This window comes from Geotrypetes seraphini, chromosome 3 (assembly GCF_902459505.1).
Source record: "Geotrypetes seraphini chromosome 3, aGeoSer1.1, whole genome shotgun sequence".
Classification (NCBI taxonomy): Eukaryota; Metazoa; Chordata; class Amphibia; order Gymnophiona; family Dermophiidae; genus Geotrypetes; species Geotrypetes seraphini.
The window spans coordinates 28,271,977-28,294,298 of record NC_047086.1 but is presented as its reverse complement, the minus strand read 5'-3'; the positions used below and the strand labels follow the sequence as shown (position 1 = coordinate 28,294,298).

At 46.0% G+C, this 22,322-nt stretch overlaps 1 protein-coding gene across 2 annotated transcripts in view; it reads left to right on the top strand.

Annotated features, from left to right (window-relative positions):
• LOC117358071 (serine/arginine-rich splicing factor 12-like) overlaps positions 1-22,322 on the top strand; it is a 131,934-nt gene that overhangs the window by 85,404 nt on the left and 24,208 nt on the right. For both annotated transcript variants that reach the window (XM_033939518.1, XM_033939519.1), the window contains one exon: positions 8,149-8,287. In XM_033939518.1, the coding sequence (XP_033795409.1) occupies positions 8,149-8,287 (139 nt within the window). The remainder of the gene's footprint in view (positions 1-8,148; positions 8,288-22,322) is intronic.

Sequence of the window (22,322 nt, the reverse complement as noted above, 5' to 3'; positions counted from 1 at the left end):
TTAAACATTATTTTGATTTCTTTTCCTTTCGACTGCTGGTTCAATCTTTGATCTTAAGTACCTTAGACTATTGCAATATTATATACTTGGGATCTTTCAAGAAAACCATCAAATGACTGAGAATTGTCCAGAATGCTGTAGTCCGTCTCATTTTTGGCCTCAAGAAATCGGATCATGTAAGCTCGTATTACAAAAAACTACACTGGCTGAATGTGAAAGCAAGGGTCATCTTTAAGTTTGCTTTCCTTTGCTTCAAAACCATAACAGGTTCATCCCCAACCTATCTGTCTCATTTCAAATTTCCAGGCACAACTTATGCATGTAGACCCTGATTCTGAAAAGTGCCGTCCCGATTTTAGGCAGCTGTAGGCGTTCTACAGCTGTCTAATCAACCAATCGGGATGCACGTTTAAAAAAAAAAAAAAAAATGCTCCCCAGGCAGGCCGCCTATATTGAAGGCGCCTCCGGGAGCCTAGGGAGGCCCGCAAGATGCCTAAGCTCGCCTAAGGGCCTTAGGCAAACCTAGGCGGCCTTACCCGTCTCCCTAATAGAGGAAGAGACGCTTAAAATGTAGGCCAGCAAAATGCTGGTCTACATTGTAAGTAGATGCGGCCGCTATACTTATCGGGGCAAGGGATCTCTCTGCCGTGATAAGTATAGCGGTCGCCTGTCCGATTGCCGGCAGGAGGGTGCCCAATCCCTCCTGACGGAAGATCCACCCCCCCCCCGACACTACCGATTGCTGGCAGGAGGGTGTCCAACCCCTCCTGCCAAAATCGCCGCCCTCCCCCCCCCCCAACACTACTGATCACCAGCAGGAGGGTGCTCAATCCCTCCTGCCGGAAGATACCCCCCCCCCCCCGACGCTATCGATCACCGGCAGGAGGGTGCCCAATCCCTCCTGCTGGAAGAGGCCTCCCCCGGTGATCGGTAGTGTCGTGAGAGGGGGGGGGAGGGCGGTGTTCCGGCAGGAGGGGTTGGGCACCCTCCTGCCAGCAATCGGACAGGCGGCCACTATACTTGCCGCGATAAGTATAGTGGCTGCGTTTACTCTAACCCGATTCTGTATTGGACGCCCTTCCTAGGCCGTCCTATACAGAATCTGGGCCGTAGTGTCTACTTGCCCACTTTTCCATCCTTGAAGGGCTGTGTCTACAAGAGATTCATTGATAGAACATTTATCATTCCAAGAAGGCAAATGGAATAAATGTTTAACCAAATTTATCTCAAACACACTTTTTTATCAAACTTTTAGGAAGTCAATCAAAACTTATCTCTTTGACAAATTTTTCTGACCCCACTTCAGCCTTAATGTATTTCTAAAACACTTCCAGATAAATTTGACTAACCTTAACATGCTAATGTAATTTCAAATGTTTTATGTAATATCGCTGTCTGTATACAGTCTCTTCCTCTGTAAACCGCTTAGAACTGTTTGTGGTATTGCGGTATATAAAAATAAAGTTATTATTATCTGCAGGTTGTCTCTTTCAGGGCATGCATCCTCTTCGAGGTCACCCACCCCTCGACACCCTGCTGCACTGATGGTACTGGCTGTTGAGCCAAGGGTATCGTTGCAGCTCTTCAAAGAGCAACTCAATGAGTTTTTCAAGAGGGAGATCAGTGACTTGTTTAAATTGCATGCAACACACATAAACTACCCCCTTCTACTAAAAAAATAACCACACTCGAAGAAAACAGAGAATAAAGTGGAAGCAAATAATCAACTTTCTGTCAATGCAAAGGCTTTACAAACACCTAAGCCAACCAATGTGAGAGGTTACAAAGGAAAAAGCCTCAGAGCCCCTCCCACAAACACTGTAATAAGTGAAACATAAGTGGGAAAATATTTCAGGGGTAAAACTCGTCATAGGCATAAAAAACCTTATACATTGGGAGATGTTATAAGCCTTAGGCAATGCAGGAAGAACAAGAGAAAATTACTTCAAGCGCTTGTTCTTCCAGCAGCACCTCTTCTCTCTTCCTTTTACCTTCCCCCTGTCCAGCAGTACCCCTTCTCTCTGTCCAGCAGTACCCCTTCCCTCCTTCCCCTGTCCAGCTGTACCCCTTCTCCCTTCCCTCCTCCCCCCTGTCCAACATACCTCTCCTTTATCTTCAGAATCACAAGTCTTTGGAACGACCTTACTACCCCGCTGCGGAACCTGGGCTCCCTCCAATTATTCTGCAAGCAACTGAAAACCTGGCTTTTCACTAAAATGTAATTCTATCCCCCCTTACTCTTCTCTTCTATATATAAGTTCATGTAAACCTTTTTTTTCCTTCTCTTCCTATATTTTAAGTTCTTGTAAACCGTGCCGAGCTCCACATCCGTGGAGATGATGCGGTATATAAACTTAAGGTTTAGTTTAGTTTATCTAGGCTAGCGGCAGCTCACTGTGTGGTTTTAACTTCGGCACACAGCTGCTGCTAGCAGTAGTTTAGCTGCGGTTTCATTAGGCATCCTCGGGTCCTTTGCTAGGCTGGCCCGATTCGGGCCTAGCAAAGGCCCCACGGCTAAACTACTGCTAGCGGCAGCTGTGTGCCAAAGTTAAAACCACACAGAGTTGCCGCTGCTGGTCCGGGGGTATGGAGAGAAGTCGAAGGCAGGAAGCAGGAGTCCTGGAAGACACGCGTCAAAAGGCAGGAGTCCCGGAAGAAGTCAGCTTACACAGGCGCCGGAGCCACGGCATACTTAAAATTTCAGAAGGCACAGTAGTGTGCCATAGCACACAGTTTGCGATACAATGAGTTATATATAATAGGCATCCTTAAAATAGATTGCTTTGTTACATCCTGCTTGTCTGGATTCATCTGCTGCTGATGACAAGGCACCTCAGAGACCTGGTGGAAGGAGGACAATCAATGGGACACTATTACCTGGGTACAAATTGTATTGCAAGGATAGAATAGATCAAATTGGAGGGGGGGGTTTGTCCTCTATGTTAGAGGGAATTGAATCAAATGAAATAAATATTCTGCATGACATACATAGTGTGGAATCCATATGGAATGAAAGGAATATAAAGGTAGGGTTATACTACCGTCTCCTGGGGCAAAATGAGCAGACATATGAAGAAATGTTTTCAAAGATTAGGAAAGCTGGAGAATTGGGCAACAGTATAACAAAAGGTGATTTCAATTACTCAAAATAACTCAGGAAAAGGACATATAATTAAAAAAAATTAATCTATGACCTATATGGAACAAACGGGGATCTCTGGGACACTGCAAGGCCTCACCATCACACACACACATGTTACACACACTCATTCACGGGTGGAAAAAGAAGTGGAGAAAAAGCCTCAGTTCAGCTTCATATAGCAAAAAACTCCACTTCTTGTACAGCAAGCAGACGCAAATAGACCACTTGCACATGTGTGAGAGATAAGCAATGGTAAAGGAAGAGACACTGTAGCAACCCTCAGAAAACCACCGTATAAATCAGCATGCCAAAAAATTCATGAAATAATCATGTGAAAAAATCTGTACCTCAGCACAACAGTCACTAACATTGCTACATAAGCAGAAAAAGGCAAAAAAACTTAGCTGCCGATGAAGTCCAGGCTCTCTCCAAGGCACCCACAATCAGGGCATATACACTTGGACACCACAGCCAATTAACCCGATGGGGAAATCTGTTTCGCTCTGCTGCGTCAGGGGTTTAAATCTTACTGCATCACAGACAACAGGTTAGGACCCTCCGTGCAGAACTCGCACCAATTCCACACACGATCCACTTCTGGCACCGACATTATGTTACATCGGGGAGTGCTAGGGAGGTAAAATTCCTAGATGCCATAAATGACTGCTTCTTGGAGCAACTGGTCTGGGAACTGACAAGAGGGGAAGCTATTTTAGATTTGATCCTTAGTGGAATGCAAGGCATAGTACAGGAGTTAACTGTGTTGGGTCCGCTGAGAAACAGTGATCATAATGAGATCAAATTTGAGCTGATACCAGGAGTGATGTCGCAAAACAAAACTATTGTTAAAGGCATTTAATTTTCGAAAGGGCGACTATGATAAAATGAGGAAAATGGTTAAAAAGAAGCTAAAAGGATCAGTTGCAAAGGTTAGGACTGTAAACCAGGCATGGAGGTTTTTTAAAAATACCATTATGAAAACCCAGACCAGATGTATTCCACGTATCAGCAAAAGTGGAAAGAAGAGGAAACAAGAGTCGGCATGGTTAAAAGGTGACGTGAAAGAGGCTATTAGAGCCAAAAAAATCCTTTAAAGAATGGAAAAAGGATCCAAATGAAGAAAATAAGAAGAGACACAAGCACTGGTAAGTTAGATGCAAAGCATTGATAAAGAAAGCTAAGAGAGAATATGAAGAGAAACTTGCAAAAGAGGCAAAAACTGTAGAAAATCTGTATGGGACCGTTGGATGATCAAGGAGCAAAAGGGGCGCTCAAGAAGGATAAGGCCATAGCAGAGAGACTAAATGAATTCTTTGCTTCTGTCTTTATGGAAGAAGATGTAAGAGATTACCTGAACCGCAAATGGTTTTCAAGGGTGATGATGCGGAGGAACTGAAAGACATCTTGGTGAATCTGGAAGATATACTAAGCCAAATCGACAAGTTAAAAAGTGATAAATTGCCTGGACCGGATGGTATACATCCCAGGGTACTAAAAGAACTCAAACATGAAATTGCTGACCTTCTGTTAGTGATCTGTAACCTATCACTAAAATTGTCTGTAGAGCCTGAAGATTGGAGGGTGGCCAATGTTAACGCCGATTTTTAAAAAGGGTTCCAGGGGAGATACAGGAAATTTCAGACCTGTAAGCCTGACTTCATTGCTAGGCAAAATGGTGGATTAAAAAATACAATTGTGGAACACGTAGACAAACATGATTTAATGAGACGGAGTCAGAATGGGTTCAGCTGAGGGAGATCTTGCCTCACCAATTTGCTTGACTTCTTTGAAGATTTTGAATAAACGTGGATAAGGTTAGCCGGTTGATGTAGTGTATCTAGATTTTCAGAAAGCTTTTAATAAAGTTCCTCATGAGAGGCTCCTGAGAAAATTAAAGAGTCATGGGATAGTGGCAAAATTCAGTTGTGGATTAGGAATTGATTATCGGATAGAAAACAGAGGGTGTGTTTAAATGGTCATTTTTCTCAATGGAGGAGAGTAAACAGTGGCATGCCACAGGGATTTGTATTGGGACCGATGCTATTTAACTTTTATAAATGATCTGGAAATTGAAACGACAAGTGAGATGATTAAATTTGTTCAAAGTTATTAAAACGCATGCGGATTGTGAAAAATTGCAGGCAAACCTTGGGAAATTGGAAGACTGGGCATCCAAATGTCAGATGAAATTTAATGTGGACAAATACAAAGTGATGCACATTGGGAAGAATAACCTGAATCGGAGATACCGGATGCTAGCATCCACCTTGGGGTTAGCACCCAAGAAAAAGATCTGGGTATCATCGTAGACAATACGATGAAACCTTCCGCCCAATGTGCTGTAGTGGCCAAGAAAGCAAACAGGATTCTAGGAATTATTAAAAAAGAGGTAGTTAACAAGACTAAGAATATTATAATGCCCCTTTATCGCTCCATGGTGCGACCTCATCTGGAGTATTGCATTCAATTCTGGTCTCCTTATCTCAAGAAAGACATAGTGACACTCAAAAAGATTCAAAAAAGAGCGACCAAGATGATAAAGTGGATGGAACTCCTCTTGTATGAGGAAAGACTAAAAAGATTAGGGCTCATCAGCATGGAAAAGAGACAGCTGAGGGGGAGATATGATGGTATAAGTGGATCAATTTTTCACTCTGTCAAAATTACAAAGACTAGGGGACACTCAATTAAGTTATAGGGAAATACTTTTAAAACCAATAGGAGGAAATTTTTTTTCACTCAGAGAATAGTTAAGGTCTAGAACACATTGCCTTTGTAAAAGGGGGGCTATATAACTTGTTCAGACATATTTATTTTATTTTTATGTAGACTCCTGATTCAGGCACTGAATCACAGTCCATGTCGGGTCAATAAAAACTAAGTCTGAATTTGTTGAGGCTCTTGGTGTTTCTTGTTTGGTACTTATTAGGTTTATAGTGCAAACATTTTTGAATGCATAGAAATTGCTGTGTGGTTCTGCTAAAAAGTTGTTAACTTTGTTGTTTTTTAAAGATAATCTCATTCCACTTTGCATATAAATGTAGAAAGTAAAAACAAAGCGGTAAAATTTCACATTGAGATTCCAAGTAGTTGCTGAGAGCAGCAAAAAAACCAACAACCCCAAAACCCAACCAACCTAAAGGGAATTATATTTTTTTTCCTTTTGCCTCATTTTTATACACTTCTTTTGGTACAAGCTAGTGCTGTTATTAGTTTTAATATACAATGGAACCTTGGCTTGTGAGCATAATTTGTTCCAGAAGCATGCTCGTAAACCAAAATGCTCTTATATCAAAGCGAGTTTCCCCATAGAAAGTAAGGGAAACTCGCATGATTCATTCCATATCCCAAAACACCCTCCCAAGGCCACTGGTGCGTTCCACCCCACCCCTGGGAACCGGCTTCACTCACCCCTGAGAACCGGCATCGCCTGCCCAAACCCTTACCGCGATCGGGTACCAGCACGTAGCACCAACCCACAGGATGTGCCAGTGCTGAAAGAGCCTGCCGTCTGCCGCTGATCTCTGCTGGGCCTTGAGCACCTGCGCATGCTCAAGGCCTACTGACTCCCACTCTCTCCGAGATTCTAATAAACATAAGGGCTGTACAAAAAGTATCAGACCTTAATTTTTCTTGCATAAACAAAGCTAGGGAGGCATGGTTTGGTGCATGTATGTAGGCGACCCTAATGCGCATGCTTGACTTTTCTCCCGCCTACAAAAGCTGTCATTCGTTGGCAGACCGCCAATGAGTGAGGAAGTGTAAGTGAATGCCATCGGATTTTCTTTTTTGACAAAATGACAGAAGAAGCTGAACGCTACTGCATTAAATTTTGTATAAAGCTTGGGGATTCACAAGTAGAAACGATCCGCAAGATTCAACAGGCCTTTGGAGAAGAAGCAATGGGCACCACACAGATAAAGGAGTGGTACAACTGCTTCAGAGATGGCCGCACATCAGTGGAGAGTGAAGCACGTTCTGGTAGGCCCTCAACATCCAGAAATGAGATCGTCATTGACCAAGTGAGGACCCTGGTGATGCAAGATTGTCGAATCACGATCAGAGAACTTGCAGATGAGGTGAGCCTCAGCGTTGGATCCGTTCATTTCATTTTGACTGAGGAATTGGGCTTCAGGAGAATTTCAGCGAAGTTCACGCCAAAGCTGCTTACAATCGAGCAGAAGCAACTCTGTTTGGAGATCGCAGAGGACATGCTGGATTGATCACTGGCGCTGAGTCCTGGGTTTATGGGTACGACCCAGAAACCAAGTTGATGTCATCTCAATGGAAGGATTCAACATCCCCGAGGCCAAAAAAAGCAAGGCAGGTCTACAGCTGATCCGTCTTTTTTTGACTCCAGTGGCGTGGTTCATCATGAGTACTCACCACACGGCACAACCATCACCAAGGGGTACTACTAAGAGGTTCTGTATTGCCTTTGTAACACTGTGAGATGCAAACGGCCAGACCTGTGGGCAGCGGGCAATTGGCAGCTCCATCACGATAACACACCTGCCCATTCTTCACATTAGATACGGAGTTTCCTGGCCAAACACAACACACCTATGATTCCTCAGGCTCCTTACTCTCCCGACATGGCTCTGTGTGACTTCTGGTTTTTCCCCAACCTGAAAAGGACCATATTTCAGTCGAAAAGACATTGTGCAGAATGTGATGGACCAGTTGCGAGCAATCTCAAAAGAGGGGTTCCAGCGCTTCTTCCAACAGTGGCAGAATCGTTGGAAGAAGTGTGTGGCAGTCCAAGGGGACTACTTTGAAGGAGATTAGTATAAGATTGTTGTATCTGAATATGAGTATTTTTTATGAATAAAGGTCTGATACTTTTTGAACAGCCCTCTTATATACTTTTATATTGTAAACTGCTGAGATTTTAACCTTTGTTTTATATTTGCGGTATATCAAATAAATTGAACTTGCTATTCTTTCTTTAAAGGGTTATCCTAAGTTGCACTGATCAACTATTCCAACTTCACTTTAAATTCCAGCACCAGGTCAGATGAAAAACAAAGAGCGCCATTCTTCTCCAGAGGAATATAGAAGGTCCCGGAGCCGTAGTAGGAGGAGGACACGTAGCAGGAGTTCTTCCTGGGATCATGACAGGAGACGATCAGACAGTGTGAAAGAGTAAGTCTGTTGCTTAATAGGAATACAAAAGTTAAATAGTTCAAAGTCTAATAGATGTTGGCACTGTAATCTTGAAGTAGGGACTTTAGATCATCTTTTGTTTTATTGTCCCTTTATCTTAGCCTTTTGGAACTCAATTTGGGATCGAGTAAATTGTTTATTGGAAAAGCATGTGGCATTATCTTATGATACAGTACTATTTGGTATGTCTATCAGGAAAAAGAGCCAAATATCATCGCATAACAATAAACTTTTATTGATAACTAGTCATTAAGCCCGTTACATTAATGGGTGCTAGAATATGTCTATCTGTTTTTCTTTCTTTCTGTGTCTCTCTCTGCCCCTGTCTGTTTCTTCCTTTCTTTGTGTCTCTCCCTCCCATGTCTGTCTTTCTTTTTGTCTGTCTCTCTCCCTGGCCCCCTTTGTCTGTCTGTGTTTATTTCTTTCCGTCTCTTTCCCTGCCTGCTGTCTTTCATTCTCGTGCGCTGCCTGCCTGGCCCTCTTTTGTATCCCCCCAAAGCAAAGTAAGATTGCTCCCTGGCCCCCTTTCCCTTTCCCTTCCCCCACTTCCCTGTGCAGCAACAGCAGCATTCCCCTCCTTCTCTGTGTAGCAGCAACAGCATTCCCCCCTACCCTGTGCAGCAGCATTCCCCCTTCCCAGTACAGCAGCATTCCCCCACACTTCCCTGTACAGAAGCAGCATTCTCTCCTTCCCTGAGCAGCAACATTCCCCCCTTTCCCTGTGTAGCAGCAGCATTCCCCCCTTCCCTGTGCACCCACCCCTTGCCTGCTCCCCGTTCCCTTCCCCTGTCCATCAGCATTCATTTCCTGCTCCCCCTGTGCATATGCTCTACTTGCCTCAAAGAAAAGCGCTGCACCGTGCTGTTGCTGGCCTTGGTGACTTCTCTACACTGTGGCCAACCCTAGCGGAAACAGGGAAGTTGTGAGAGGGCGGGCTGCAGTGGAGAGAAGATAGTGAGGCCAGTAGTAGCACAGCGCAGCGCTTTTCAGTTAAACGCTGTGAGTAGGTGAGAGGGAGAAGGGGGGAAAAATAGATAGCGGCAGGGGGGTTTGGAGGTCGGGGCGTGTGCGGCAAGCCGCTGCTCACGTCTGAAGATTTTAAAAAGGCGCTTGGCATTGGGGCGCATGCGGCAAAACGCCGCTCACGCCTGAAGATTTTAAAAGCTCCCCTGGATCAGTCTGCCCTGCTCCTTACCTTAGTATATTTTTAAGTTGAAAGACGTGGCGGCGGCGGCTCCTCGCAGGAGCAGGGCAGACCGAAGAACAGCACAGCTGACAGCCGCCGCGTCTGACATCCGCCTTGGGGGAGGAGAGAGAGTGTTTTGCGCGCATGCGCACTCCTATCTGAGGTGCCCTACAGCGCACGGAAAACGGAACACGCGATGGGAGTGCGCATGCGCGGCTTAGCCTTTTATTATATTAGATTACAGGTGTTGCCATTCAGCATATCACAAGTAATTGGAAAAATTACAGTAGACTCAATTACAATTTCTAGTGGAACTCATTATGTCACATATATAAAATGGAAAGAGCAATAGCTATACAACAAGGAAGCTATAAGAAATTAATAAAATTTGGGAGCCATTAACTTCTTATTGTAATGAGTAAACACCTGAGGGGGAGGTATATTTTACATTTTTCTTATTGGGGAAATAATAGAGGAATGATGGGAGGGGAGGGTGGTAATTTTATGTATTGTAAGATAAATCAGAAAGATTGTCAAGTGATGTGTTTAATTGTATTGTTTTATTGTTTGTGCACTAGATGTAAGATTGAAAACGAATAAAGAATTTGAAAAAAAAAATAGGAATACCTAAACCTACAGACAAAATAGTTGATATCAAATGAAATTTCAGCAAAAAGGCAAAAAATCTCTACTAGAGCTAAAGGATTCTGCTTTTCAGATGGGGAAGAGGGGAGGAAGAAACTCCCTTATCAGTAGCTTCATAGCCCCTTCTTTGTCCTGAAATTGTGGTGTGGATTAGACACCAAACACAAGTTAATAAACACACATATCTACCTCATAAGCAGCCTTCTGCTGATAAAGGATATTCTATTAAGTCCCTTCTGGATTCCATACACTAGGTATTCAATCCCATCTGCAATCCGGAAGTTGCAGAAACCAAACACTTTTCTGAGCACATGCTCCTCCCCCTTAAGAGTGATACCTAAAGCCATCTGCAGTATCGATTTCTGCAAGCAATCCATGCAGAAGTCTTTTGCAGTTGCTCTGCTTTTTCTTACTTTTTGCTTAGTGTCTTTTTTTGTGGCTTCAGTGCCTTGAGACCCCTTTCCGGTGGTCACCTGTCAGAGGAAAAGGGCGCAGTCCTGCAAGTTTGGACTGCTGCTTCATGGAGAAACTTTGGTGGATCTGTGGAGCAAGCCTTCTGTGTGCCACCATTCTTGGACTCTGGGTCTATTCCCCTGGAGTTCGCTTGCCTGTTGACCTTGGGGGTTTAAGTGCAGATTGTGTGTCCTGAGTGAAATTCCCCCGGGTTTCAGGGTGCAGGCTGCATTTCCAACTAGTGCTGCCCGATTCAGGAAAAAAAATTTTGATTCGATCTCTTCACCCCCTTTGCCTTCTCCTAACCACACTGGTGCTGTGATATAAACAAACAAAAAAGACTTTTCCTCTCTCTGTTAAATCCTAGCACACATTTGCGGTCTAACATTAGCTCTGGCAGGATACATGTTTCAAATCTGGCATATTGTAATCACAAAACAGAAAATAAAATGATTTTTTCTACCTTTTGTTGTCTGGTCATTATTCAAATCTTGTTGGTCCCAGGCTCTGGTTGTCTTCTGATAACTTGCTTGCCAGGATCTTCTTCTTTCTCCGTGGTAATCATCCATCTGCCATCTCTGTCCTCCGTTCCCTTCCCTAGAGGTCTGGCACATTTCCTTTTTTTTGTCTCCATCCACAGATCCACCTTTTCTCAACTACCTTTTCATTCAGCATCTCTCCCTCCTTCCCAGCTACCCTCCTATCCAGTATCCCTATCCCCCCTCTACACCATCTCTCCCTTTCTGTTCCTTCCCTCCCTAAATCCCATTGCCCATCATCTCTCTCCCTCTCCTCTATTTTTAGACCCATTATTTCTTCCCCCCCCCCAAAGTCTGGCATATGCACATCTCTATGACCCCCCCTTCCCTCCCTCCATGTACTTTTACACTAGGGCCCATTCCCCTGAAGGTTTGTCCCCCCTTGAAGGTCTGTCTTCCCCCCCGCCCCCCCGAAGGCCTACATCCCACCCCTGAAAGCCTGCACCCAAGGCCTGCCTGTCCCCCCCCCTTGAAGGCCTGCCTGTCCTCCCTAAAGGCCTGCACCCAGGCCTGCCTGTCCCCCCCGAAGGCCTGCCTGTCCCCCCTAAAGGCCTGCACCCAAGGCCTGACTGTCCCCCCTGAAGGCCTGCACCCAAGCCTGCCTGTCCCGCCCCTCCCTGAAGGCCTGGCTGTCCCCCCCCGAAGGCCTGTAAAACCCCCACCATTAAGGACTGCACCCCCCTGGAAGACTTGTACAACCCCCCCCATGAAGGACTGCACCCCATGGAAGGCCTGTACAACCCCCCCCCCCACGAAGGACTGTACTCCCCCGGAAGACTTGTACAACCCCCACGAAGGACTTCACCCCCCCGGAAGGCCTGTACAACCCCCCCATGAAGGACTGCACTCCCATCCCCGGAAGTCCTACGTATTCCCTCTGGCCTCAATTTACCTAAATCCATCAACCTGCATAAGATCTCTAGTGCTAGCGATCTTTGCAAGCTACCATTGGGTCTTCTGAGCTGTCTTCTCTCTGCTGCGGTCCCACCCCCTTCTCTGACATCAGAGAAACGCTTTAAAAGTTGTTTTACACAGTTTCTGAGGGTAGGGTTCAGGTCCCCCACCTCCCCAGACCCCAAATTGCTATTTTTTATTTTGGGATTTTGTTTATTTTTGCTGTTTTTTAGAGTGAATTCGCTGGTGGTGGCCATCTTGGATTTTTATTGATCTTTATTTCAAAGTTTTATTTCTGCCTCAGAACTCCTTGATTTGATTAAAAATCATTTGGGATGGAGGGAAGTGACGTCATCGTGGCTAATGGCAGCCTAGAATAATAGCTCCGCGGACCCCGGTGCTATTTTTTGCTACTTCTGCGTACACTCGAGTGCCTGCACTTTCCTCTTCCCTCTGCTTGTTGGTGGCATCAGCGTGCAGGGTTTTGATGGCGATGCGGAAAAAACAAACAGATATAAAGGCTTTTTCGTCGCCACTTTCGAACGGGCCGGCTAAAGCTGTTTCCAAGATGGCGCCCGAATCGGCTGCGGCAGCTGTGGGCTCTCCTCCCGACACCACGATGCCGACTTTTCAACAGGAGATGCGCGGCTGGTTCCAGGAATTGAAGACGGAACTCTCAGCGGTTCGGGCTGATATTCACAGCGTTGTTGCTGACCTGAAACGTGAGGTGGGGGAGATTGGGAACCGTGTGGGGGAAGCGGAAGTTGCGGTGGAGGCTCATAGTGCTGAGTTGACCCAGCTGCGGGGCAGGATTGTCACGCTGGAGGAACGAGCAGATGTAAACACTCTAAAGCTGGAAGATCTGGAGAATTGTTCCAGGCGTAGCAACCTTCGCTTTCGGGGTGTGCCTGACACTGTCTCCGACTCTCGCTGCATGGAGGTGATTGATCTTATTTGCATTCAAGCACTCGAGACTGCTGGCTTACCTGTGGAGGTGGGGAAACCTTTGCTTGATCGGGCTCATCGAATTCCCGGACCTCGTGATGCCAACCGCCCCCGTGATGTTGTGGCTTGTTTTCATCGTTATGTGGATAAAGAGCATGTGCTGCGGGCTGTGCGGCGTTCTGGAGGAGCTGTTAAATGGGAGGACACTGACATAGATGTATATCCTGATGTGGCTCCAGCGACTTTGGCCCGCCGTCGCACATATCGAGACTGTACCCGAATATTGCAGGAGCGCAATGTTCGGTATCGCTGGCTCTATCCTATAGGGCTGGCCTTTACTCATGCAGGCAAGACCTATTCTGCGATAACGGTGGCCGATGTTCAGTCTTGCTTGGTGGAGACGGGGATGATGTCGGCCTCGGAGATGGCTCCGCTTCCACAAAGGTCTCCTGCTACCAAATCTGTGCGAGGGCTCGGCTGGCAGAGAGTGGCTAGGTCGGCTGCTGCTCGTCGTCCTTTGGAAGCAGCTTCGTCTTCCTCTCATTGAACATTTGCATATGTGGGACTTGTTCTTGAGTTCTTGTAATGTGTCTGTTTGTTTTTGCAGTGTGATTTCTTCTGCAGGGGTTGTTTTAAGGATTTATAATGGGGATCCTTTTTGGAGCTGTTCTTCTACACTTCCTGTACCGTGGTTTCCAGGTTCTTTGGTAGCTGGACCATGTGGGGTGTTGTTGGGGGGGTGTTGGGGTGGTGGGATGGGTTCTGGCCGAGTGCTATTGCGTGTGGATGTTTGGGAGTGTGTTTGTGTATTGCTTTCTTTAGGGGTGCGATTGAGTGAGATGGATGATTTGGGTGTTTTGGAATGTGGTACGGGACTGGCGTTACTATGCTCTTCTTTTTACTGTATGAATGGATAAGCTTACTTTGTTGTCTTATAATGTTCATGGTTTGAATACTCCACAAAAACGACGCCTGTTGTTTAAGGAATTGAGTCGCCTGAATATTGCTGTTGGATTTATTCAGGAGACCCATTTTCAGTCCCATTATGAGAAATTACTTACCCATAAAAGTTATCCTCATGTTTTTCTTTCCTCTAATAAGATCCGGAAAAAAACTCAGGGGGTGGGTATTTTAATTCATAAACATATTCAGGTAGTATTGAGAGAGGTTGTGCGGGATGTTGAGGGACGCTACATTCTGGTCAAAGCTGAGTTGGATGGCCACTTATATAGCTTATTGAATATCTATGCACCTAATGTTGGTCAGGGGGCTTTCTTTACTTTGTTAGAACGTGTGCTGTTGGATCATGCTGAGGGTACTCTCCTCATGGGAGGGGACTTTAATCTTACCTGCTATCCTCAGGAGGATAATTCTAATTCTTCCATCCGCTATGCTAGAGGTGATAGACGGGCTCTTTTGCGCTTTTTTTCGTCGGCAGGATTTGATAGATGTGTGGCGCTATTTACACCCAGGTGATCGGGATTATACTTTCTATTCGTCAAAGCATGATTTGTATACCAGGATTGATATGTGGATGCTGCCTCGTGTTGTTCTTCCGCGAGTCTCAGACTCCCGTATTGAACCACGTGTGTGGTCTGATCATGCTCCCCTGACCTTGGAGTTACAGGTTGGCTTGGATAGGGGAGGTCGTCGTCTGTGGCGTTTGAATGAATTTTTGTTGAAAGATCCCGCTACTTTATCTTTGTTGGAGACTGATGTTAAAGAGTTTTTTGCTTTTAATGATGTGGCCGGCATTAGTGTAGCTGTGCTATGGGAAAGTTTTAAAGCCACTCTTCGTGGTTGTTGTATCTCGAGAGGGTCGTATCGCAATCACTGTCGGGTTGCTCGCAGGTTGGAGTTAATAGCCCGTCTCCGGCGGCTGGAGAATGCTCATAAAAAAGCACCGTCGGTGGCTGGTGGTGTGGCCCTGGCGGCGTGTCGACGGGATTTACAGGAGCTAGATTTAGAGGGTATGGCTTGGGCCCTACAATGGCGGAACGATTTTTTGAATGGGGTGGTAGGGCGGGCCGCTTGCTAGCTACACAGCTTCGGCAAACGCAGGCGCAGCATTCCATCACGCGGGTTCGTAATGCGTCGGGGCAGCTTTGCTCAGATGATGCGGCTATTCATCAGGCGTTTTTGTCTTTCTATCAGCTATTGTACACTCCGGAGTCTGAAGCAACAGAGGGGGAGATTGATACTTTTCTTTCTGGTGTAACTTTGCCTCGTTTGGTGGAGGTTGATGCGGACTGGCTTTCTTCCCCTATTCAGCCCGCTGAGGTGGTGGCAGCTATTCGTCATTTAGCCACTTCAAAGGCTCCGGGTGTAGATGGTTTCTCGCCTTTATTTTATAAGAAAATGGAGACCTATATTGTTGCCCCTCTTACACGATTGTTTAATTCTTTTTTGGAAGAGGAGAGTTTGCCATACTCGTTCCGGCAGGCAGCGGTCTCTCTTCTTCTTAAACCTGGTAGAGATCCCCTCCTTTGTGGGTCTTACCGTCCTATTTCGTTGTTAGGAGTTGATTATAAGCTGTTTACCCGTATTTTGGCGGTCCGTTTGCAACGTTTTTTGCCTTCCCTAGTTCATGGTGATCAATGTGGCTTTATTTCCGGGAGGCATCCTGGTGACAACATTAGAAAGGTGTTAGATCTTATTGGAGTGGCCTATCAGTAGCTGTTTTATTATCAGTAGACGCTGAAAAAGCCTTTGATCGGGTTTATTGGCCATTTATGCTAGCGGTTTTGAAGCGGATGGGCATTTCGGGGGCTTTTTTACATTGGGTGACTTTATTGTATACTGACCGGAGGCTTGCTTAAGGGTTAATGGGAGATATACCGCCTCTTTTTCGATTCATCGAGGTACCAGACAGGGCTGCCCCTTGTCACCACTGATTTTTGCGTTGGTTTTGGAACCTTTAGCAGTCGTTATTCGCGCACATGTGGATATTCAGGAGATTGTGGTGGGTGGTGAAGAACTTAAGATCTCATTGTATGCTGATGACATTTTGTTTACATTGACTCGCCCGCTTCAGTCTTTGACAGTGGTGCTTCGTGTTTTGGACCTCTTCGGTAAGGTGGCCGGCTTTAAAGTTAACATCGACAAATCTGAATTGCTTAATGTCTCACTTCCGGATTCCTTGGTAGCTGACTTGCGTGCCACTTTTTCGTTTCGATGGGCGGCTAAGTCTATTCGGTACCTTGGTGTTCGTATATCCCGAAAGCTCTCTGATCTTTTTGAATTGAATTACCCTCCGCTGTTACGGACTGTTTTTGCGGATCTGGATCGCTGGGAAGGTTTACGGTTATCTTGGATGGGTAGGATTAGTGCTTTGCGTATGAATGTGTTGCCTCGTTTTTTATACTTGTTTTCCTGCCTGCCAGTTCTTACTTAGGCTTCAACGGCGGGCCTTTGCTTATATTTGGACACATAAACCACCTAGGGTACGGAGGGAACGTATGTATTGGGACAGGCTACATGGGGGAATGGGTGTTCCTGATTTTTTCACTTATTATTTTGCGGCCCAATTGCAGGTGTTATTCCATTGGGCCTATCCCTCTCAACGCTGGGTATCTTTAGAACAGGCCCTGCAGCCGACTTATCCATTAGCAGCCCTGCCTTGGCTACCTTTTGAGATCCTTCGGGATTTGCAGAACGGGGCTTCCTATGGGATGGTATGTACTCTGCAGGCTTGGTGCCGGGTCCGTCGGACTTGGTTTCCGCGTCAGCGTTATTTTTATGCCACTCCCATTAGATTTGCCCCTGGCTTTTTGCCTGCCAGAGATACTGGGATTTTTCGACGCTGGGAATTGGAGGGTCTCCGGGTGCTGGGTCAATTAGTATTGGGTGGAGATTTGATCCCTTTTGCTGCCTTACAGTCTTTATATGACCTACCGGCGACGGATTTTTTCGCTTATGCTCAGCTTCGGGACTTTCTGAAAAGGAGGGTGATTCCTGAATGGGAAGGGGCGGATTCTGCCTTTCTTCAAGTCTTTAGGATGGGATCTGGGGTGGGCCTTATTTCCCGTTTGTATAGGGCTCTTTTATACACCAGGCCTCAGGCTCGCACATATGAACATCGGTGGGAAACCTTGTTGGGTAAGACCCTTGATTTTCAGCAATGGGACCACCTTTATGGTACTTTACTTAGGGTTTCTTTAGCATCCCCCTTAGTTGAGCAGGGTTATAAGATGTTATTTCAGTGGAACCTTACGCCTGAAAAGTTGTACCGTTTCTATCATTGTGGGGATGGGCGCTGCTGGCGTAACTGTGGAGGTCTAGGCAATTTTGGGCACATCTGGTGGGATTGTATTAAGATTGTACCTTTTTGGAAGATGGTTCAACAATTGGTGATTGATGTATTACATATACCCATATTATTGCGCATGGAAGTGTTTTTGCTTAATTATCCTTTGGGGAGCCTAGATAGCGATCAGACCCACTTTGTGGCCCTGGTTGCTACGGCGGCTAGACTCTGCGTGGCCACTTATTGGAAACGTACTTATTTGCCTACTCGTTCTGATCTTTTGCTTAAGGTAGATCAGATTTATTTGATGTCCAAGTTGACTACTTTGAACAATGACACTTGTGGTGCGTTTCGTCGTATTTGGCATAGGTATGGCTCCTGGAGGGGCCTTTTTTGAATCTTGCATATGTTTTGTTTTTTACCTGATTTTTTATTCCTCTTTTGTCTTTGTATTATGCTATGTCACTCGGTTGGGGGAGGGGGGGTGTTTTTTGAGGGAGATTGTTGATTTGCTGTTGGCATTCTGCCTGTGTATTGTTTTTCATTTGTTGAATAAAATACAGTTTAAAACTAAAAAAAAAAAAAAATCATTTGGGATGGACTCCCTAGCCTCTTAATTTGTTGAATGTGTGCATTGATTGCACCGGATCAGCAGCCAGGTACCTCGTGCTGTAGTGTGCTGGGGAGAGAGCTGGAGCTTCGGATTTCACCTTCAGGTAATCTAGGGCTGGGGAGCCTACCTGGGTCCATGATGTGGATTCTGCTATGGCGCAGGTTACCCTCCCTAGTGATGGGGTCGTGATGCTTAAGGATTCTCAGGATTGCAGAGTGGACATTATGTTGAAAAAGTGGCTTCAGGTATAAAAGCGGTGGCGACTGCCTCCTTTGTGTGTCCTCTGTGGAGGTGCATGCCTGTTCCCTGCTGGTGATGAATGGTATATATTAAGTGGCAGACACCCTTTATGATCTCATTCGAGTTCTTAGTGGGGTGGTTTGCGTGCTGGACTCTTTGGATCTGTCATTGGGCTGGGGACGCTTCCTTCAATGCCATTTTAAAACTTTCAAAAGGACCAGCTTGTTTTTGGAAAAGGTCTATGTGACCTCATGACCAATGTTGTCGAGCACTGCCCTAAGTCTCTCCCTGTGAACAAGTCTTAGCGGACTTCGGGAGGTACCATAGTAATTTCCGTCCCTCCCGCAGCTTTCGTCAGGGATTTCATGGGCTCTTCCACCCAGAGATACTCCCAGGGCTACTGCCCTCGATACAACAATTCCAAATCCAGACGTCCTCAGGCATCCGGATCCTGGGCAGCTACTGTTCCTAAAAAGCCCCAGTGATGCCAGAGGTTATGCGGGGCTTTTCTCGTATTGAAGGCCGACTTTCTCAGTTTTACCAGGAGTGGAGTTTGCATTTCCTCCAATCAATGGGTGCTGGACATTATTTGAGAGGGGCACAAAATAAACTTCTTTTGCCTGCCTCTGGATTTGTTTCTGGACTCTACAGCAAGTCAGCCAGACAAGTAGTCCAAGGTCCGCACTACCCTACAACGTCTCTTAAATAGTAACATAGTAGATGACTGCAGATAAAGACCTGAATGGTCTATCCAGTCTGCCCAACCTTATCCTCTCTTTAAATTACTGATTTAATTTAAATTTCCCTTCTTAGCTATTTCTGGGCAAGAATCCAAAGCTCTGCCCAGTACTGTTCTTAGGTTCCAACTACTGAAGTCTCCGCCAAAGCTCACTCTAGTCCATCTACACCAGTGGCTCTCAACCTGTGAGTCGCGACCCCTTTGGGGGTCGAACAACCCTTTCACAGGGGTTGCCTAAGACCATCGGAAAACACATATTTCCGATGGTCTTAGACAGTGTTCTTCAACCTCCAGTCCATGGACTGGTGCCGGCCCAGGGCCAGCATGTCCATCGGGCCCAAGACTGCGTTCTTCAGCCGCCGGTCCACGGTGCAATAACGTGGCATCTTCGGGCTAGCTCCCTGAATGCTGCAGTGCACAAAGCTGTGGGAAAAGGCTCCTATGCGTGGCCTGCGCCTGAACCGGAAGCCTTTTCTCTGAGGTTGCAACATCAGAGGGAAGGCTTCCAGATGAGGCGTGGAACACACACGAGGAGCCGCTGTCCACAGCTTTGTGCAATGCAGCACTCGGGGAGCTGGTCCGAAGACGCGTCAATCGCACAGTGGACCGGCCCAAAGATAACACCGGGGGGCAGGCCAGAAGGCAAGGCACAATGCGAGAGACAATGGTAGGGGAAATGCTTTTATTTTTTTTAATTTAGTAATTGATTTGTCTGTTCAAGAAGAAATGCATTTGTTTCTTTTCCTCTGGGGTTGTACTGCTTGCAGAGTCTTGCATCTTAGGGTTTGCTTGTAAATATTAGTACTTTTAGCTTTTAGTCCTGCATTTGCATGGGGTTATCTGTTTTCTGGTAGGAATGGGGCGGGGTCTGGGGCGGAGATTGAGTGGAGATGAGCACGACTTAGCCCAGTGTTCTTCAACTGCCGGTCCACAAAATAATTATTTTATTTCCGCCGGTCCATAGGTGTCAAAAGGTTGAAGAACACTGGTCTTAGGAACTGAGACACTGCTTCTCTATCTGTCTCCATGCGGGTCCACCCAAATGCAGATACACCCACATACATTTATCTGTAATTAGAAATAAATATTTCACAATATATAATTACATATTGTTTTTGTGATTAATCACTATGCTTTGATTAGATTAATTATGTTCAATTTGTAACAATGAAAATACATCCTGCATATCAGATATTTACATTACGATTCATAACAGTAGCAAAATTACAGTTATGAAGTAGCAACGAAAATAATTTTATGGTTGGGGGTTACCAAAACATGAGGAACTGTATTAAAGGGTCATGGCATTAGGAAGATTGAGAACCACTGATCTACACCCTCCCAGCCATTGAAGCCCTCCCCAGCCCATCCTCCACCAAACGGCTATATACAGACACAGACCGTGCAAGTCTGCCCAGTACTGGCCTTAGTTCTTTAATATTTACTACTATTTTCTGATTCTAGATCTTCTGTGTTCATCCCATGCTTTTTTGAACTCTGTCACCGTTTTCCTCTCCGTCACCTCTCTCGGGAAGGGATTGAACACCTAGCGTATGGAATCCTACAGGAAGTAACTGAAAGAAGATTATTGAAGAAAAAAACCTAATCTTCCATTATGGAACATGTTAAGACAATTCTGTCCAGTCCTCTTGCAAAGGCGATGCCATTGGGGGAGGCTAGTAGTTAAATCTCTTGGAATATCTCCATCTGTATCCATGACATCTTGTTTGTCTTGCCTGTTTAGATTGTAAGCTCTTTTGAGCAGGGTCTGTTTTCTTACTCTTTGTGATTCTGTACAGCGCTGCATGCATCTGGTAGCGCTATAGAAATAATTAATAGTAGTGCCAGAAGAGACCTTGAAATACGCTATGTGATAGCAAACAAAAACAAACAGTCTTACTATGGGTTGGACATCAAATATATGGTTTATATAATTTATTTATATAGTTTATTTATATCCCGCTTTTCCTAAAACAGGTCACAACAAATATATACACAATCAATGGCAAACAAATACAAACAGTAAAACTAATTTAGTGACCAGCGCTCTTTCATGTAATATAAAATATACTAGTGTTTAAGCCCGTTACATTAACGGGTGCTAGAGTACATGTCTGTCTGTCTGTCTTTTTTTTTAAATTTCTCTCTCTCTTCTTGGATGCTGTCTGTCTGTCATTCTTTCTGTCTGTCTCTCCCTGGCCCCCTGTCTGTCTATCTTTATTTCTAACTCTATCCTCTTCCCTCAATCCTGCATGTGCCCTTTTTTCTTTCTCCTCCCCACTTCCTTCCAACGTCTGCTCCCCCTGTCTCTCAGACTTCCATTCAGCGGCTGTCCCTCCTCTCCCCCTTCCATCTACTGTTCACCCTCTATTTTGCCCCTTCCATTTACTGCCCTCTCTTCTCTTTCCATCCAGTCCACCCTCTCTCTTTCTGTTCCATATGGCATCTCCTCCTTCCTTTCCCCCTTCCTTTTCCCTTGGTCTGGCATACCTTCCTCCTTCCCTCCATGCCCTACCATCTCTTCTTCCCTCCAAGCCATTCTCTCCCCCTCTGCTCCCTTTCCTCCTTGAACCACAACATCAGACCTCAAGACATTCCGTAAAGAAATCAAAACACTGCTGTTCAAAAAGCATATACAATCTACCTAACCTCCCTCACCCCATCCCCTAAGAAACCAAAACACTGCCGTCCAAAACATCTTCCGATGTTATTAAGTCTTTACTATCATTCTGTTATTAAGTCTCTATCCTCAAACTGTATTCTCTATTGTCATGTACCATCCTGGAAATGTCCAGTTCTCTTCTTATGTAATCCGCTTTGAACCGCAAGGTACAAGCGGAATAAAAATCACTAATGTAATGTAATGTAACTTCATCGGGCAGCAGCAGCAGCATTCACAATTCATTGCTGTTGCCGGCTTCAGGTCTTTCTCTCTGTCGGGTCGGGTCTTCATGAAAACAGAAAGTAGGCAGGACCCGCCAGAGAGGAAGGCCTGAAGCCGGCAACAGCAGCGAATTGTAAACGCTGCTGCTGCCCGAAGAAGCCAGGCCTTGAAGAACCCGAGGCAGACCGCTTCTCTCCCCTCCCAACCCAACCCCCGCTGACTCATTTCTGGCCCTTATCCTTTCCGATCCCCGCCTGCGTCGCAAGACACCCTCCTTCGCCACCATCGACATGCCTGCATGCGCCGGAAGCCTGAAGACGTTGGAAGCAGTTTCACCCTGAGTGCAGCGGTGGCTACCGCGGCCGGAAATCGGGGTGGCGAGGACGCGGCTCAGGAGACTGGGAAGGTGTTGGCGAGTGGCGGCTCTCCATGAAGCCCTCCTCCCGGCAGCTGCCGCTAGCACCAGTCGGGGCCACGAGGACGCGGGCAGGGAGAGAGGTTGCCTGCGCTTCCTCCAGCGGTTGGTGACTGAGGGCGGGAGGGGGGAGTGGCCAAAGTGATCCCTGCCGCCGCGTTCTAAAATGGAACGTAGCCACGGATCACACACCACAGCGGCAGGGATCACGCCGT